Here is a 15688-nt window from a genome sequence, read left to right on the forward strand (position 1 = left end):
TCCATATGGGGCCTGACCTTAGCTCTATACAACTGTATTTAATGAGCTGAAGTGCACAGAATGTGGAGAATGGGAAGCCAGGCAGGAAAGCATTGGAATAGCGAGTCTGAAAGTGACGAAAGTAAAGATGAGACATTCAGTAACGAATGGGCTGAGGCAGGCACCGTTATGGAGATGGAAATAAGCAGATGGAGAACAAGGACAAAGACAATGGCTTTCCATTCTCCCATGTTTAATCGAAGGAAATTTTGACTCATCTAGGACTGGATGACAAGCAGTCTGACAGCAGAGCAGTAGTGGATGGGGTTGACAAAGATGATGAAGAGGTAGCGCTGGATGTTGAAAGTGTACAAGAACGCCCTGATGTTTTTGGATGATGTCCCCCCAAGGAACAATGTGTAGATGTGAAATAGGAGGGAGTCATAGATAAATCCATTGGGGGAATTTCAGCATACAGTGGTGGGAAGTAATGCAATCACACAAGATTCTGTGATTCCGGCTGGATAGGTAACAGCAGAACCACATGAAGGCAATTCCTCTCAGCTGGCTGACAGAAAGCGTTGGAGGCTGTGCATAGTGAGCCATGTCAAAGGCTGCAGACAGGTCATGAAACATGCGGAGGGATAGTACACCATTGTTACAGTCACATAAGATGTCATTTGTGACTTTATCTGGGACCATTTCAGTACTGTGGCAGGGCAGAAACCAAATTAGAAAGTTCAAGTATGAGGTTACGGGAAAGGTGAGCATGCATTTGGGAGGCAACAACTGTTTCAAGAACCAGGTTTCGAAGAGCAGTCATATTGGACTCAAACTATTAACTCTATTTCTCTCTCCATTGATAAACTGAGCTTTTCCAATACTTGCTGCTTTTATTTTGGTTCAAGAACCATGGTGGAGAAAGGAAGTTTGGAGTTGGATTGGACGTTTGGAAAGATAGAGGGGTCAAGGGTTGGTTTTTTGGGAAGAAAAGGGGTTGTGACTGTGAGGAATGTGAGGAAAGAATAGGGGAATGTACTGAGGAGAGGGAATCATTTATATCAGCTAGCACAGAGACCAGGAAGGGAAGTTGGGTGATCAGTAGTTTAATGGGAATGGGAGAGCAGGAGGTGGATCCCATGGGCAAGATGATGTCATAATTTATTCTCATGCCTTTTGAAACTCGTGAAAGATGCAAGTTCTAAAGCATGGGGGAATCTTGAGAAAAGTTAGTTTGGTGGGCAAAAAGGAGGGAGATTTGCAGCACTATCTTACAATTTAAATGCAGGACAGTTCTTCCTCCATCAGAGCACCATTTAAACAAAGCAGAACTGATATCTGTAGATTTCATAAAGCAAAATATTTGTATTATTAATTGAACCAAGAAATATTAACATAAGACAAGAACCAAATAGGTTCTAAACTATATTAAACACCAGGTTTTCGAACTTAGCTGCAAAAGGCTGCACTACACTTTTGAAGTTGTATTAAAAAAAATGAATTCTAACGTAATGACATAAGAAATAGGAGGAGTAGGCCATTCAGCCTGCTGAGTCTGCTCCACCATTCAACAAGAACATGGCTGATCTGATCGCAGCCTCAACTCCATTTTCCTGCCTGTACCTCATAATCCTTGTGGATCAAAAATCTGTCTAACTCAGCCTTGAATATATTCAATGATCCAGCCTCCACTGCTCTCTGGGCAGACAATTCCAAAGATAACAACCCTCCGAGAGAAAAGGTCCCCTGATCTCTGTCTCAAATAGGAGACCCCCTATTCTGAAACTGTGTCCCCGAATGCTAGAGGAGAAATATCCTCAGCATCTACCTTGTTAAGTCCCCTAAGAATCTTATATGTTTCAATAAAGTCACCTCTCATTCTTCTAAACTCCAATGAATATAGACCCAACCTGCTCAACCTTTCCTCACAAGACAACCCCTTCATCCCAAAAATCAACCTAGTGAACCTTCTCTGAATTGCCTTCAATGCAAATATATACCTCCTGAAACAAGGAGGCCAAAACTGTACACATTACTCCACGTGTGGTCTCACCAACACCCTGTACAGTTATAGCAATATTTCCCTACTTTTATACTCCACCCCCTTGCAACAAAGGCCATAATTCAATTTGTCCTCCTAATCACTTGCTGTAACTGCATGCCAACTTATGATTCAAGTATGAGGACACCCATATAGCTCTGCACCACAGCATTCTGTAATCTCTCTCCATTTTAATATTCTGCTTTTCTATTCTTCCTACCAAAGTGGAAAACCTCACATTTTCCCACATTATGCTCCCTCTGCCAAGTTTTTTGCTCACTCCCTTAACCTATATATCTATATCCCTTTGCAGACTTTATGCCCTTCTCACAACTTGCTTTGCCGCCTATGTTTGTATCATCAGTAAATTTTACACAATACAACTGAAAAAAACTAAAACTCAAAGATGATAAAGCCCCTGGTCTGGATGGATTGCATCCACATATTTTAAAAGAACCTAGGAAAGAGATAAGAGGCATTACTACTCATATTTAATCATTCTTTAGAAGTGTAGTGTCAGTGGACTAGTGAAAGGCTAATGTAATTCCTATATTTAAGGGAGTGAGGGGGTAAACAGAACATATCCAGGGAATTATAGGTCCTGATGTCTTAACATCAGTAGCAGGAAAAATAAAGGAATTCCTACTAAAGGGGAGACTAGAAATACAATGATGAGCAATCTACACTGATTTTAAAAGCAAGAACCTTGCTTGACCAACATTATTGAATTTTTGGAGGTAGTAACAAAGAAAGTAAACAATAGTAATGCAGTAGATTTAATTTACCTGGATTTTCAAATGCATTCAATAAAGTGTTCCATAGTAAACTAAGGTCAGAGAATTGGGGTTAGGGGACAAGTGACAGAATGGATTGCTAGCTGGCTTCAAGACAGAAAGCAGAGGGTGAGAGTAAAGGGCAGTTATTCAGACTGGCAGAAGGTGGGAAAGTGGTGTTCCACAAGGACCAATGTTGGAATCACTGCTGTTCACAATTTATATTAACAATTCGGAAATCAAAACACACAAAATTTTTAAATTTGCAAATGACACAAATGGGGGGATACTCTATACTGAGGAGGACTGCAACAAATTACAGAAGGACATTAAGAAACTTCCAGAATGGGAAAATAACTGTCAAATGAAGTTCAACACAAATAAATGTGAGGTCATACCTAGTTGTCTTACTAAAATGTAAGATGAAAGTCTGGATGGGGCAGAGGAACAAAGGAGTCTTGGAATACATATATACCAATCATTAAAAATTATGCAACAGGTTAGCATGGCCATAAAAAAGCAAATGAAGCACTAGGCTTTATTTCTAGAGGGATAGAATCGAAAAGTAGGGGTTTTATGCTAAACCTGTGTCGAACCTTGGTTAGACCACACTTTAGAATAGTGTGTGCAGTTCTGGTTACCATATTATAAAATTGATAGAGAGGCATGTGGAGGGTGCAGAGAAGATTAACAAGGATCACACTAGAAGTGCACGGGTGTAAGGACCGATAGACTGGGTCTCTTCTATCAGGCTTTTTTTCCCCAAGAGAGAAAACCGCATAGAGGTCTTTAAAATTATGAAAAGTTTTGATTGAGTGGACACCAGGTGGGTGGGGAATGTTTCCTTTTGTGGGAAAGAGCATAACTAGAGGCCATTAATATAAGGTAGTCACCAGGAAATCCAACAGGGAATGCAGGAGAAACCTCTCTACCCAAACAGTGGTAAGAATGTGGAACTCTCAACCACATGGCGTGGTTAAAGCAAATAGTATAGACAAGCATATGAGGGAGAAGGGAATAAATGGGCCAGAGTATTGCCGTCAGCATGTGGGGGCCCGATATGCCGACACGCAAAATGACGCACGATGACATCGGGCGTGCGCCCCAACGTCATTTAGATATTTTGTTCGGTCTATTAAGGCCATTAAAAAACCAATTAAAGTTGTTTGCAACGCTGCCCGTCCAACCTTAAGGTTGGCAGGCAGGTGAAGAGCCCAAGCAGCTTTCGTGTTTTTTAGGAAACCTCATCCACGAGCTGGATGAGGTTTCCTAAAGTTTTTATTAATGAAATGAAAAAATTTTCCTAAATATAAAAACATGTCCCAGCTCATGTGACACTGACACATGAGGAGACATGTTTAAATAATTTTATACTTTATTTGTAACAATTTTTTTTTATCAACTTAATCTCCGAGGCAGCCTTGACTCTTCCTCCTCCCCCTGCCCGCACAGGTAGTGCTGAGCACTACTAGCTGCGCGTCACGCTGGGCAGGCCTTAATTGGCCTGCCCACGTAAAATGACGACGCACAGCCAATCGCAGGTAGCGATCGGCTCCGCGCCTGCTCCCGCCCAGGCCACCTGACATAGGTAAGTTTCTGGCCATGGTTTTGATGGTAGATTCAGATGAGAAAAGATGGGAGATAGTTCGGTTGGGCCAAATGGCCTGTTTCTGTGATGTTAATTTCACGCCATTCTATGTAATCCACTCAGTCCTTTCACCCAAATCATTAATATAGATTCTAAATACTGGAGGTCCCAGCACTGAACCCTATGGCACCCCATTTGTGACAATTTGCCAACCTGAAAATTACCCATTTATTCCAACTCAGTTGTGTGTTATTACCCTCAGCACCATGAGCTATTATCTTGTAAACATTTATGCAGCACCTTATTGAATGCCTTTTGAAAATCCAAAGGCACTACATCTAATGACTCCCCTTTATCCACCCTGCTTGTTACACCCTCAAAGAACTCTAATAAATTTATCAAACATTTTTCCATTCATAAAACCACACTTGACTCTGCTTGATTTTATGATGATTACCTAAATGTCCTGTTACTACCTCTTTAAAATGGACTCAAACATTTTTTCCAATAACAGGTGTTATGCTAACTGGCCTATAGTTTCCTGCTTTCTGTTTCCCTCCTTTCTTGATAGCATCAGTGACAACATATTCCATCACTTTGCTGATGATTGAGTGGAGACTGATGGAATGGTAATTGGTCAGATTGAATTTGTCCTGCTTTTTGTAGACAGGACATTCCTGGACAATTTTCTGTATTTTTGGGTAGATGCCAGTGTTGCAGCTGAAACAGCTTTGCTGGGGGTGCCAATTTGCTTATGGCTCAGGTAGTAATCGAGAGATTACCACCTCTGTGGTTCTGCTTTTTGATTTAGCCCCCAGCTACTTCTTTAGCAGAGGCTCTTAGTTCTACCTACAGCATTGGTACCTCAGTGGACCACAACAACTGATCCTTCCCCTTTGATTCCAAGTTCCTCTCTAGCCCTAAAGAGATGTCCTTAACCCTAGCACCATGCAGGGATTCTCACGCTGGGCTGCAGAGAAGAGTATCTATTCCCCTAATTATACTGTCCCCGACTGCAATACCATTCCTTTTCACTCCATCAACTTGAATGGTCCCCTGTTCCACAATGCTGCATTGAGTTTGCTCTTCCTCCCTGTAGTCCCTGCTCTCACCCACACAGGCTGTAAGGACCTTGTATATGTGGGCAAGTGGAAGGGCTGAGGCTCCTCCAGTGCTACCTTCTAGATCCCCTTACCTACTTCACTCGTCATACCATCCTGTTCCCACTCACTGGCCAAATCAGAAGTATTTAACCCAAGAGGTGTGACTGGCTCCTGGATCAAGTGTACAGGTAACTTTCTACCTCCCTGATGCATTGCAGTGCCTGAACCTTGGGCTCCAGCTGATAAACTCTGAGCCAATGTTCCTCAAGCTGCAGATGCTAACTACAGATGTGGTTGTTGTTCATCGCACTAGTGTCCACCAGCTTCCACAGGCTACAGCTCTAACACACATCACCCTGCCATCTCTATTTTACTTAACTTAATTAATTAGGTTTTTAAGTTTGAAACATCATTCAACAATTATTTGTAATAATGTTAAGTAGTTTAACAACTTAAGCTATAAATTTAATACTTATGCCTCCCTAATCCTAGTTTAAACTACTGCCCCAGTTTATGGGAAAAAAAACGTAAAATTCAGACTAACCACCTAGTCAATGCCTCTAAACCACTGTCTCTCGCTCCCTCTCTTAGACCACTCCTTTCTCTTTAAAGTACCAGAACAGCACCTCTTCCCTCACTGCATTAAATTCCTGACTTAAGTACTCTGTAGAAGCAGTACTCCGAAATGAATTCCGTGAAACAACCAAAACATACTACCATAAACATGTACATAGTAGAGCATTTGAACCAGAGGAAGATACAAGGTGATCAGAAGAAAACAGAACTTTGGGATTGATTTTGGAATTCTCCAAAGGCTCAGCATTTTTATGGGTTGAATGATGTACTTCTGTGTTATAAACATATAAACTATTGTGCTATAGAGTGAGTACGTATTGGGAGGTGCCAAGGAGAATATTCAATTACTATAATCATACCCTGTGCAATCAGGTATAAACTCAGGCCAACTGAATTGTTATTTTCCCCATTTTCATATCTATCGCCAATCAAACTACCTATCCTCAGCCTAGGTATGTTGATTTCCCCAAAAATATTCCCCATCCTTTTTATATGAGTATATGCATCACCTCTTCCTGAAACTTCAAACTAGCCTCAAAAGAATTAACCAAGCGGAGAAACATCATTTACAATATAGACTTGAAGTAACATGCTTGTCAATGCCAAGACAAATGTTATAATGACTTTACTTAGCATATAAACAAAGTAAATATCCTTTGGGATGTCCTTACTTTGCAACACTTTTGCAAGAATTAAAACCAAAAGTCTTACTTACAGGGGAAAAATAATGTTCAAAATTACAAATGCTAAAACTAAATTATGAAACTGTTATTATATCAGAAATCTGTTCTGCACACAAATCATTGGAATCGAGGCTGTATTCATTGTCTTTTGTTGCAACCTATAATTACTGCACAATTGGCATAGCATTAATATTCGGTTAACTAGTTACCAGCTTTGTCAGATCTGTCATGTTAGTGAAATAGTGATTAAGATAAGCTAATGAGAAATGAGGAGTCAAACATAAAGGGATTATTCTATTCTAATTCTGTCAATCAATCTTTGCAACTGCTCAGAATTTAATGCTTTAACAGTAAAACGAACTTTAAAAATATAAGTCAGCTGCAACTTTTCCAAGACAACAGTTAAATGATCATTCAATGGTGAGAATGGTCAAAAGCCATTCCTTTTGATCACCTATTCAAAAACATGCAAAGGCTTTGGTCAGCATTAGTTACAGGGCTTTGGGCATTATAGAAAATCAGTGATCAACAAGCCATCATTGCATTTGATCATTCACATTATTTTTCAACTTGGTGAAGGTGCAACGCAATAATGTGGTCATGACAAATCTATTCAATACAAATAAGGCTTCCTCGGTATAACACAAACTGTCTGTATTACAATCCTTTAATAATTTGTAAAATGTCTTCTTTTTTCCATTTCAATTTTCTCTCCTTTTTGAAAGATTATGAAGATACTGGAAAAGCTTTAACAGCACTCTCCTGGGTTATCCAAGTGACCACGTGTGTTCGACAGAGTGATCATTGCTAAGCTTGATTCTATCCTTGCCAGACATCCACCAAAGTGAATTTTTCAGCAAACATCAATGGATAGCAGTCAGAATCGGAAAACCAAGCAAATTTTTCCTCTTCCTTAACCCAGTGATGGAGAACTTGTGTCAGGGCCCAATATCATTCTAGTTGAGAGCAGTTAACAGCACAAACCAGGGATTGGAGCTAGGAACAGCCTTACCCACGTGGTTCAGTATCACATTACATTACATGCTGGATCAAGGAACCCAACACCTTTCTTATTGATACGTGCTGCAAAAATGCACTGAAGAAAAAAAAGATGTAGCCTAAGTGAATCAATTTTGATAGAGCAAGTCCTAAAAATGGTCAACAGTAAGAAAATATTACAACTTTGAATTAATTCCACAATGTAACACATTCTTTGAGCAGGTCACTTTCTCCAATCGCTCACACTGCACTTTGCCATGCCACTTTCCATCTATTCAGTCATTATCCTGAACAGATTGTGAATTTCACCTGCAATGTAGTGACATTCGCACCAGTGTCAGGCAACGATCATCTCCAACATGAGAGAATCTAAACATCTACACTTGACATTCAACAGCATTACCATTGCTAAATCCCTCACCATCAACATCTTGGGTTACCATTGATCAGAAACGGAATTGGACCAGCTATATTCATACTGTGGCTACAAAAGCGGATCAGAAGCTAGGAATTTTGCAGCAAGTAACTCAACTAATGACTTCCCAAAGTGTACACCATCAACAAGGCACAAGTCAGGACTGTGATGGAATAATGCAGCTCCAACTACATTCAAGAAGCTCAACACCATCTAAGACAAAGCTGCTGGCTTGACACCCTATCCACCACCTCAAATATTCACTGCCTTCAGCACCAGCACACAGAGACTGCCATGTGTACAATCTACAAGTTGCACTGCAAAAACTCACCAAGGCTCCTTCAACAGCACCTTCCTAACCCAAACCTCTACCACTCAGAAGGACAAGAATAGCAGACGCATGGGATCATCAACACCTGCAAGACCCCCTCCAACTCACACACCATCCTGACTTAGAACAATACTGCAGCTCCTTCTGCCACTGGGTCAAAATTCAGGAACTCTCTCCCCACCTCAACAGCACTGTAGGTATACCTACACCAGATGGACTGCATCAGTTTGAGAAGGTGACTCACTACCACCTTCTCATGTGCAATTAGAGATAGACAATAAATGCTGAACTTGCCAGTGATGATTACATCTCATGGACAAATAAATTTTTTAAAACTCTAAACTCACTCTTGCTAATATCAAGAAAGAAACCTTCATTCAAAATCACATTATTTGATCTCCCACCAGTATAAATAAATAAAAGTAAATTTTAACAAACTTTACTCAAGCAACTTATCACATAATCCTAACCAAGAAGGGGTGCCGCCTTGGAACACCATTTGTCATTTGTATCATATTACAACTTGTAGATAAAAAGATACTTTGATAACTTGTTCACCCAAACTTATTTATGCACAGGCAGTACTTATAGATATCAAGTGATTATTGTCACATCATTGGCAAAATAGCCAATCAAATCTAGAACAATATGGTGAGAAACCAACTAAGAAACAGGCTACTTTAGACCTAGTACTGTGTAATAAGACAGGGTCAATTAGACGTCTTACATTAAAGAATTGTCTGGGGAAGAGTGATTGTAATGGTAGGACTTCATATTAAGTTTGAGAGTGATATCGTTAAGTCCAAATCTGGGGTCTTATATTTAAACAAAGCCAATTACATGAAATGAGAGGCAGGTTGGCAGAGGTAGATTGGTAAATTAATTGGACAAAATGATTGGAGAAAAGCGATTACAAACATTTAAAGGAATAATTCATTATTCTCAACAAAATCTCTTCAGGAAGAAAAACTGGAGAAATGGTAACACCGTGGCTAATCAGAGAAGTTAAGAATAGTGTCAGACCAAAGGAACAGGCTTACAATGTTGCCAAAGTAAGCCTAAGGATTGGGAGGATTTTAAAAATCAGAGGATGACCTAGAAATTGATAAAGAGGAAGAAAATAATATAAGAGTAAACTAACAAGAAATATAAAAAAACAAGTTGCAAGAGCTTGGACAAGTATGTAAAAGTGAGGACATTAGCAAAAGTAAACATGGGTCCCTTACAGGCAGAGACAGAAGAAATTATAATGGCGAATAAAGAAATAGCAAAGCCAAACAAATACTTTGTTTCTGTCTTCACACAAAGAAGGAATTGGACATTGTGGTGAACCAAGAGTCTGATCAGAATGAGAAACTTAAAGTAACTAATATCAGTAAAGAACAAGTACTGGAAAAATTAATAGGACTGAAAGCCAACCCCAGGGTCCGATGGCCTGCACCCAGTTCTAAAAGAGAGATTATGGATACATTGATTTTAATCTTCCAGAATTTCTAGGTTCTAGAGTGTTCCCCATGAATTGGAAGGTAGCAAGAAAGGAGGGAAAGGGGAAATTTAGGGCCGTTAGTTTAACATCAGTAGTAGGGAAAATGCAACAACCTAAGGACAACAGAGCAAATGGAAAATCATATGATTAGGCAGAGCCAACATAGCTCCATGAAAGGGAAATTGTGTCTAACAAATTTATTAATTTTTTTCTTTTGAGGTGGGTAGAGAGGAAAGGAAAACTTACATTCATTCAGCACCTTTCATGACCTCACGGTGCCTTGAAGCACTTTACAGCCAATTTGTAGTGTAGTCACTTGCAATGTAGGAAAAGCAGCAACTAATTTTCACTCTTCAAACTCCCACAAATAGCAATGTAATAACGACCAGATAATCTGCGTTACTGATGTTGATGAGGGATAAATATTTGTCAAGACATCAATAACTCCCCTGCTCTCCTTTGAAACAATGTCTGGGATCTTCTACTTCCACCTGAGAGAGTAGACAGAGCCTTGGTCTAATGTCTCACCCGAAAGATGGCACTACCTAGAGTTCAGCATTCTCTCATTACTGCACTCAAGTGTCAGTCTAGATTCTTACGCTCAAGACTCTTGAGCAGAACTTGAAGCCACAGCTTTCTGACTCAGAGGCAGGAGTGCGATCAATTGAGCCACAGTTGAGGATGCAACTAGCAGGATAGATAAGGGAGAAATCAGTGCATGTGATATATTTGGATTTTCAGAAGGCTTCAATTAGGTGCTACACACGAGGGTTATTACACAAGATTAGAGTTCACTGGGCTGGGGCTAATAGTAGCATGGATTAAAGATTTGTTAATGGACAGAAATAAATCAGAATAAACAAGTCATTTTTGGGGTGGCAGGGTGTAATTAGTGGCGTGTTGCAGTGGAACTCAGCTACTTACAATCTATATCATGATTTAAATGAGGAAAGCAATTTACTGCATCCAAATCAGCTGAAAATACAAAGCTGGGTGGGAAAATAAGCACTAAGGGGATATAAAGAGGCTGCAAAAAGATTGGAGTGATTTTGTGATTGGGCGGAAGTGTCAGATGGAGTATAATGGGGTTAAATGTGAGATTATCCACTTTGATAAAGACTATTAAAGCAGAGTATTGTTTTTAAGAGGCAAGAGACTAGTATATGTTGGTATTCAAAGGGTCCTTGTAGACAATTTACAAAAGGTTAACATGCAAGTACAGCAAGCGATTAGGAAGGCAAATGGCATGCTGACCTTTATTGCAAGGGGGTTAGACTATAAGAGTAAGGAAATGTTACTGCAATTATATAGCACTTTGATGAGACCACACCATGAGTACTATGTACAGTTCTGGTCTCCTTACCTAAGGGAAGATATACTTCTCTTGGGTGGGGTGTAACAAAGGTTCACTAGATTGATTCCTGGGATGAGAGGGCTGTCCTATGAGCAGAATGGCCCTATGTTTTGTGGCATTTAGGAGATTGAGAGTTGATCTCATTGAAACATGAAGCATTGAAACATCTCATATGAAATTCTTAGGCGGCAGTCACCCTGGCGAGTCTGGATCTTGTTGGTATAATCTGAGGATAGGGGGTCTGCAACTTAGGACTGAGATAGGGAAAAATTTATTCACTCATTATGAATCTTCAGAACTCTCTACCGAAGAGGGTTGTGGATGCTTTGTCAATTAATATATTCTAGTCCGAGATCAATAGATCTTTAAGCATTAAGGGGATAAAGGGATATGCAGAGAGGGCGGGAAAACGAAGTTGATGTAAACATTCAACCATGACCTTATTGAATAGCGGAGCAGGCTGGAGGGGCTGTATGGTTTACTCCTGCTCTTATTTCTTATGTTATTATATTGCAATTTTTCTAAGCTTGCAAGTTAAAGCATAGTCTTAGCTGTCATGAAGTAATCATTTGAATCGCCTGTTTGATATAAATAACCACTTTAAAATATTTGCCGATGCCCTCCTTCTGACTTTGGCAACATACTGATTAATGCAACTTGAAACAACTTTTCATCTGTCAAGTGTAAAAGAACTGAAAATAAGCATTTTGAAAAAAATTATTTTCTCTAAAAAAAATTACAATATGAAGGAAGAGGCAAGTAAACAGCACACTAGAGCAAAATAATAATTAAAAACACAAGTTAAATAGCCTGGAGAGCACCTACCTTGAGTGACAGAGAATCTGCAAAGATGTGACTTAGAAAGCAGTTTATAATCAACAGAGTCAGATAGAAAACAGGCAAAAATATCTTAGGTACTTATGCAGGATATTTTGAACCTTAACTGAAATTCAGTTTTTCAAGCCACACTGAACACATGGCTTGCTCGTATGCTTGGAGAAAAGTCGGCTTTAATGTTATAAATAGTTGTGGGTCACCAGAGAAACAAATTGCTCATGTCTCCTTTCTAGGTTATTGAAATAGCATCAGCAAATAACGAATGTCACAAACCCTAGACAAGTATAAAATAAGAACAGCAAATTTAGCAAATGTGCAAATAAGCTCAAGATGGGCTTGCTTCTTAGCACATTGTGAGCGTACAAAAAATGCACGCCAGGTTTTATGGCTGCCATGTAATTTATAGCTTGAGAAGCAAGAACCAAACAAAGATGATAACAATTATTGAAAAGTGTAAGAAAGTAAAGAACTAATCTTTTTTTTAAAAGTTTTTAATCCTGCCAATAAAGCTCGTCAATTCAATGCTATTTCGTAACCCAATGAGAAAATAAGTCAAAGGGACAGACTGACATAGGTTTTAACCTCATTGGCGATGATAGTAGCCCAACAAGTGAATAAGAGATTTGAATTTGTGGGACATGCAACAAAAAATATCAAAAATAGACAAATGGTTAAAAAAAAACTTCTAGAATTATTATAAATGTGAAACTTCAAATTAAACTTGCATAGATTAATATATTACAATTGATAAATTAGCAAGTGGCGCTGCATTCAGATGTGCAAGTTTCACTATGCATGACAGGAGAACATCATACTAGATGTACAAACCCAGGAGTTAGGAACTTTCTAGTGAGGGAGAATAAAAGAGACACAACAAATTAGATCTGAAGCATTGCCATACACCTTCCTATAAGTATGAATTACAATAATAAAAGCCTTGAAATACTGAAGTGATAAAGCCAAGAAACAGAGAACCAAAAATGAGCTAAATATATATTTCATTATCTATCCTGTAAGGATAGAAAAGCTAAACAGTGGTGAGGAGACTTGGTACATTTTTTTTTTGAGTCACCAAAACAGAACTAACAGGAAGTTATCTTTCAAAACTAAGTGATCTCAATACGGTTGACATATTGCTTAAGAATATTCATTTTCAAAACATGCTGCAACCACAATTTCAGACATTACTGCACCTTTCTTCCAGAGCGTTAGGAAATTGGAATTCATAACCTACCTGAGAAGGTAGACAGCTCTTTCAATATCATTGAGCTCTTCATCAACTGTCAATCTTTCTATCTCTTCTGGAGTCTACAAATGTAAATAAATGTTAAAAATGGAGTAGATATGCAATGGCTAGATGGTTGTCATTAAATTACAAGATAAGTTCAATCAAGGGGGTGTCAGATGATATCAAACTGCAATGGAAAAGCTTGAGTATTGCGTGATTGTTGACAAAATACAAGATTAGATCACTTTTCAAATTTATTGATAACTATCTAATATATATTATATGTTATATAGTTAGGAAGCAGTGATACATTAATATAGGAACATACAATTAATCTGAACTGGTCAGGAGTGAGCACAGTTCAAAGTAGCAATTTGTTTACTTTAGAGTGATGAGTCACTAATTAAAGTAGTGAGAAGCCATTTAAGTTTTACATTGGAAAGAAAATTATAATTTAAATACAGTATCACAGCACAAGCCAGAATGAAAGTCAGGGGGGAAATGCATAGGAAAACACTAGCTGATACCAGTGAACTTGGCTCTTCCAGTGCTATGATGGATCAAATGGCAACTCTATCTTCCTGAATCAACCCCAACTTTTAAGTGTGATTTTAAACTCAATGTTCCATTTGTTTGCAGCCCCGGTCACACTTCCTAAGTAATTTGTCCACAGCTAAATATGTAGGTCTTGATCTGCAAGCTAGCATTTCTTTGGCTCAGTTGGTACCGCTCTCAACTCTGAGTCAGAAGGTTCTAGTTTCAAGTGCCACTCCAGGGCTTGAACAGAAAAATCAAGGCCGACACTCCAGTGCAGTACTGAGGGATTGCTGCAGTGTCAGAGGTGCTGTCTTTTGGATGAGACATTAAACTGAGACCCCCATCTGCCTGTTCGGGTGGATGAAATAGTGCCATGGGATCTTTTACAAAGAACAGCAGGGAGTAATCCCTGTGTCCTGGCCAATATTTATTCCTCAATCAAGATCACAAAAACAGATTATTTGCTGTTTGTAGCAAATTGCTGTGTGCAAATTGGCTGCTGCAGTTTCTTCATTACAACAGTGACTAACTTCAAAGTACTTCATTGGCTGTAAAATGATTTAAGAAGTTCATTGGTCCTGAAAAGCACTATATAAATGCAAGTCTTTCTCTTTTTTCCTTACTACGAAAAACATTTTACAAGTGACAGTTATGAAAGGTTGATGTATGCATCTGACAGGCTATATAAAATAAACTACACAAATTAACAAGAGTTTGCTAAAACCTCTTTGATCCTTTTGTCTGTGACATCTTTTGATTAGCTGCTCCTATCACTGCTTATCTCCACAATCACCACACCCTCAACTTCTCTCTGCCCCCCCCCCAACCCACCCACCCAAACCTTAAACCAGCTTATATTTCACCCCTCTCCTAACTGTGCTTCAGTTCTGCCGAAGGGCCATGAAGGCTCGAAACGTTAACTGATTTCTTCACCACCGATGCTGCCAGACCTGCTGAGTTTTTCCAGGTAATTCTGTTTTTGTTTTGGATTTCCAGCATCCGCAGTAGCTTTTAGCTTTTTGTTTTTATAGCTATATGAAATGCTCTTTGTGCCAATAAGAGCTAATTTTTAGTTTTAACTTCTGTTTCAGATTACCAATCTATGCAGGTTAACATTCAGGTTACATGCAAAGAACAAAAAGTGCTGGAGATATTCAGCAGGTCTGTCAGCCTCTGTAGAGAAACAATTAACATTTCAGGTCAATGGCCTTTGATCAAAACAAATGCAGCCTGGCCTGCTGTGCATTTCCAGCCATTTTCTGTTTTTATTTCATATTTCCAGCATCTGCAGTATTTGACTTTGCATTCGGGTTAGATGTGTTCTGTTGTACGCAACAGTGAGAACATCTAGCTTGTATCACATCAGGAATGTTTTCATTAAATTAATACATCAGAATGCATTAAATAGTGAATCATTCACACTTCAGAATGAAAATAGAACCATATTATATTTCTGGCCAAATATTAATCTGATCTGTTCAGCATCAATGTATATTTGCTCCGATTCACATATATATAGCATAGTTAAATGAATATAATATCAAATTATGGACGCAGTTCTTAATAAATAAACACAATGCAAGTGGCGGCGATACTTATGTTGATAGTTAGCAGGTAAAAACGTTAAAATGAGTCATAATTTGTCAACAATGTTAGACCTGGAACAACAGATTTGATGTTTCATTTGGTAATAACTTACGTAATTCAGCTTCTTTAACCTGGTGCTGTAATTGGTATTATCAGCGGGCCTATATAATA

At 38.9% G+C, this 15688-nt stretch overlaps 1 protein-coding gene across 2 annotated transcripts in view; it reads right to left on the reverse strand.

The window, feature by feature from the left end:
- Window positions 1-15688, reverse strand: part of ppp4r4 (protein phosphatase 4, regulatory subunit 4) — a 167445-nt gene that overhangs the window by 150788 nt on the left and 969 nt on the right. For both annotated transcript variants that reach the window (XM_078562179.1, XM_078562178.1), the window contains exon 2: window positions 13400-13473. In XM_078562179.1, coding sequence (XP_078418305.1) covers window positions 13400-13473 — 74 coding nt within the window. The remainder of the gene's footprint in view (window positions 1-13399; window positions 13474-15688) is intronic.

Source organism: Cetorhinus maximus, chromosome 18 (assembly GCF_964194155.1).
Source record: "Cetorhinus maximus chromosome 18, sCetMax3.hap1.1, whole genome shotgun sequence".
In the NCBI taxonomy this organism is placed as follows: domain Eukaryota; kingdom Metazoa; phylum Chordata; class Chondrichthyes; order Lamniformes; family Cetorhinidae; genus Cetorhinus; species Cetorhinus maximus.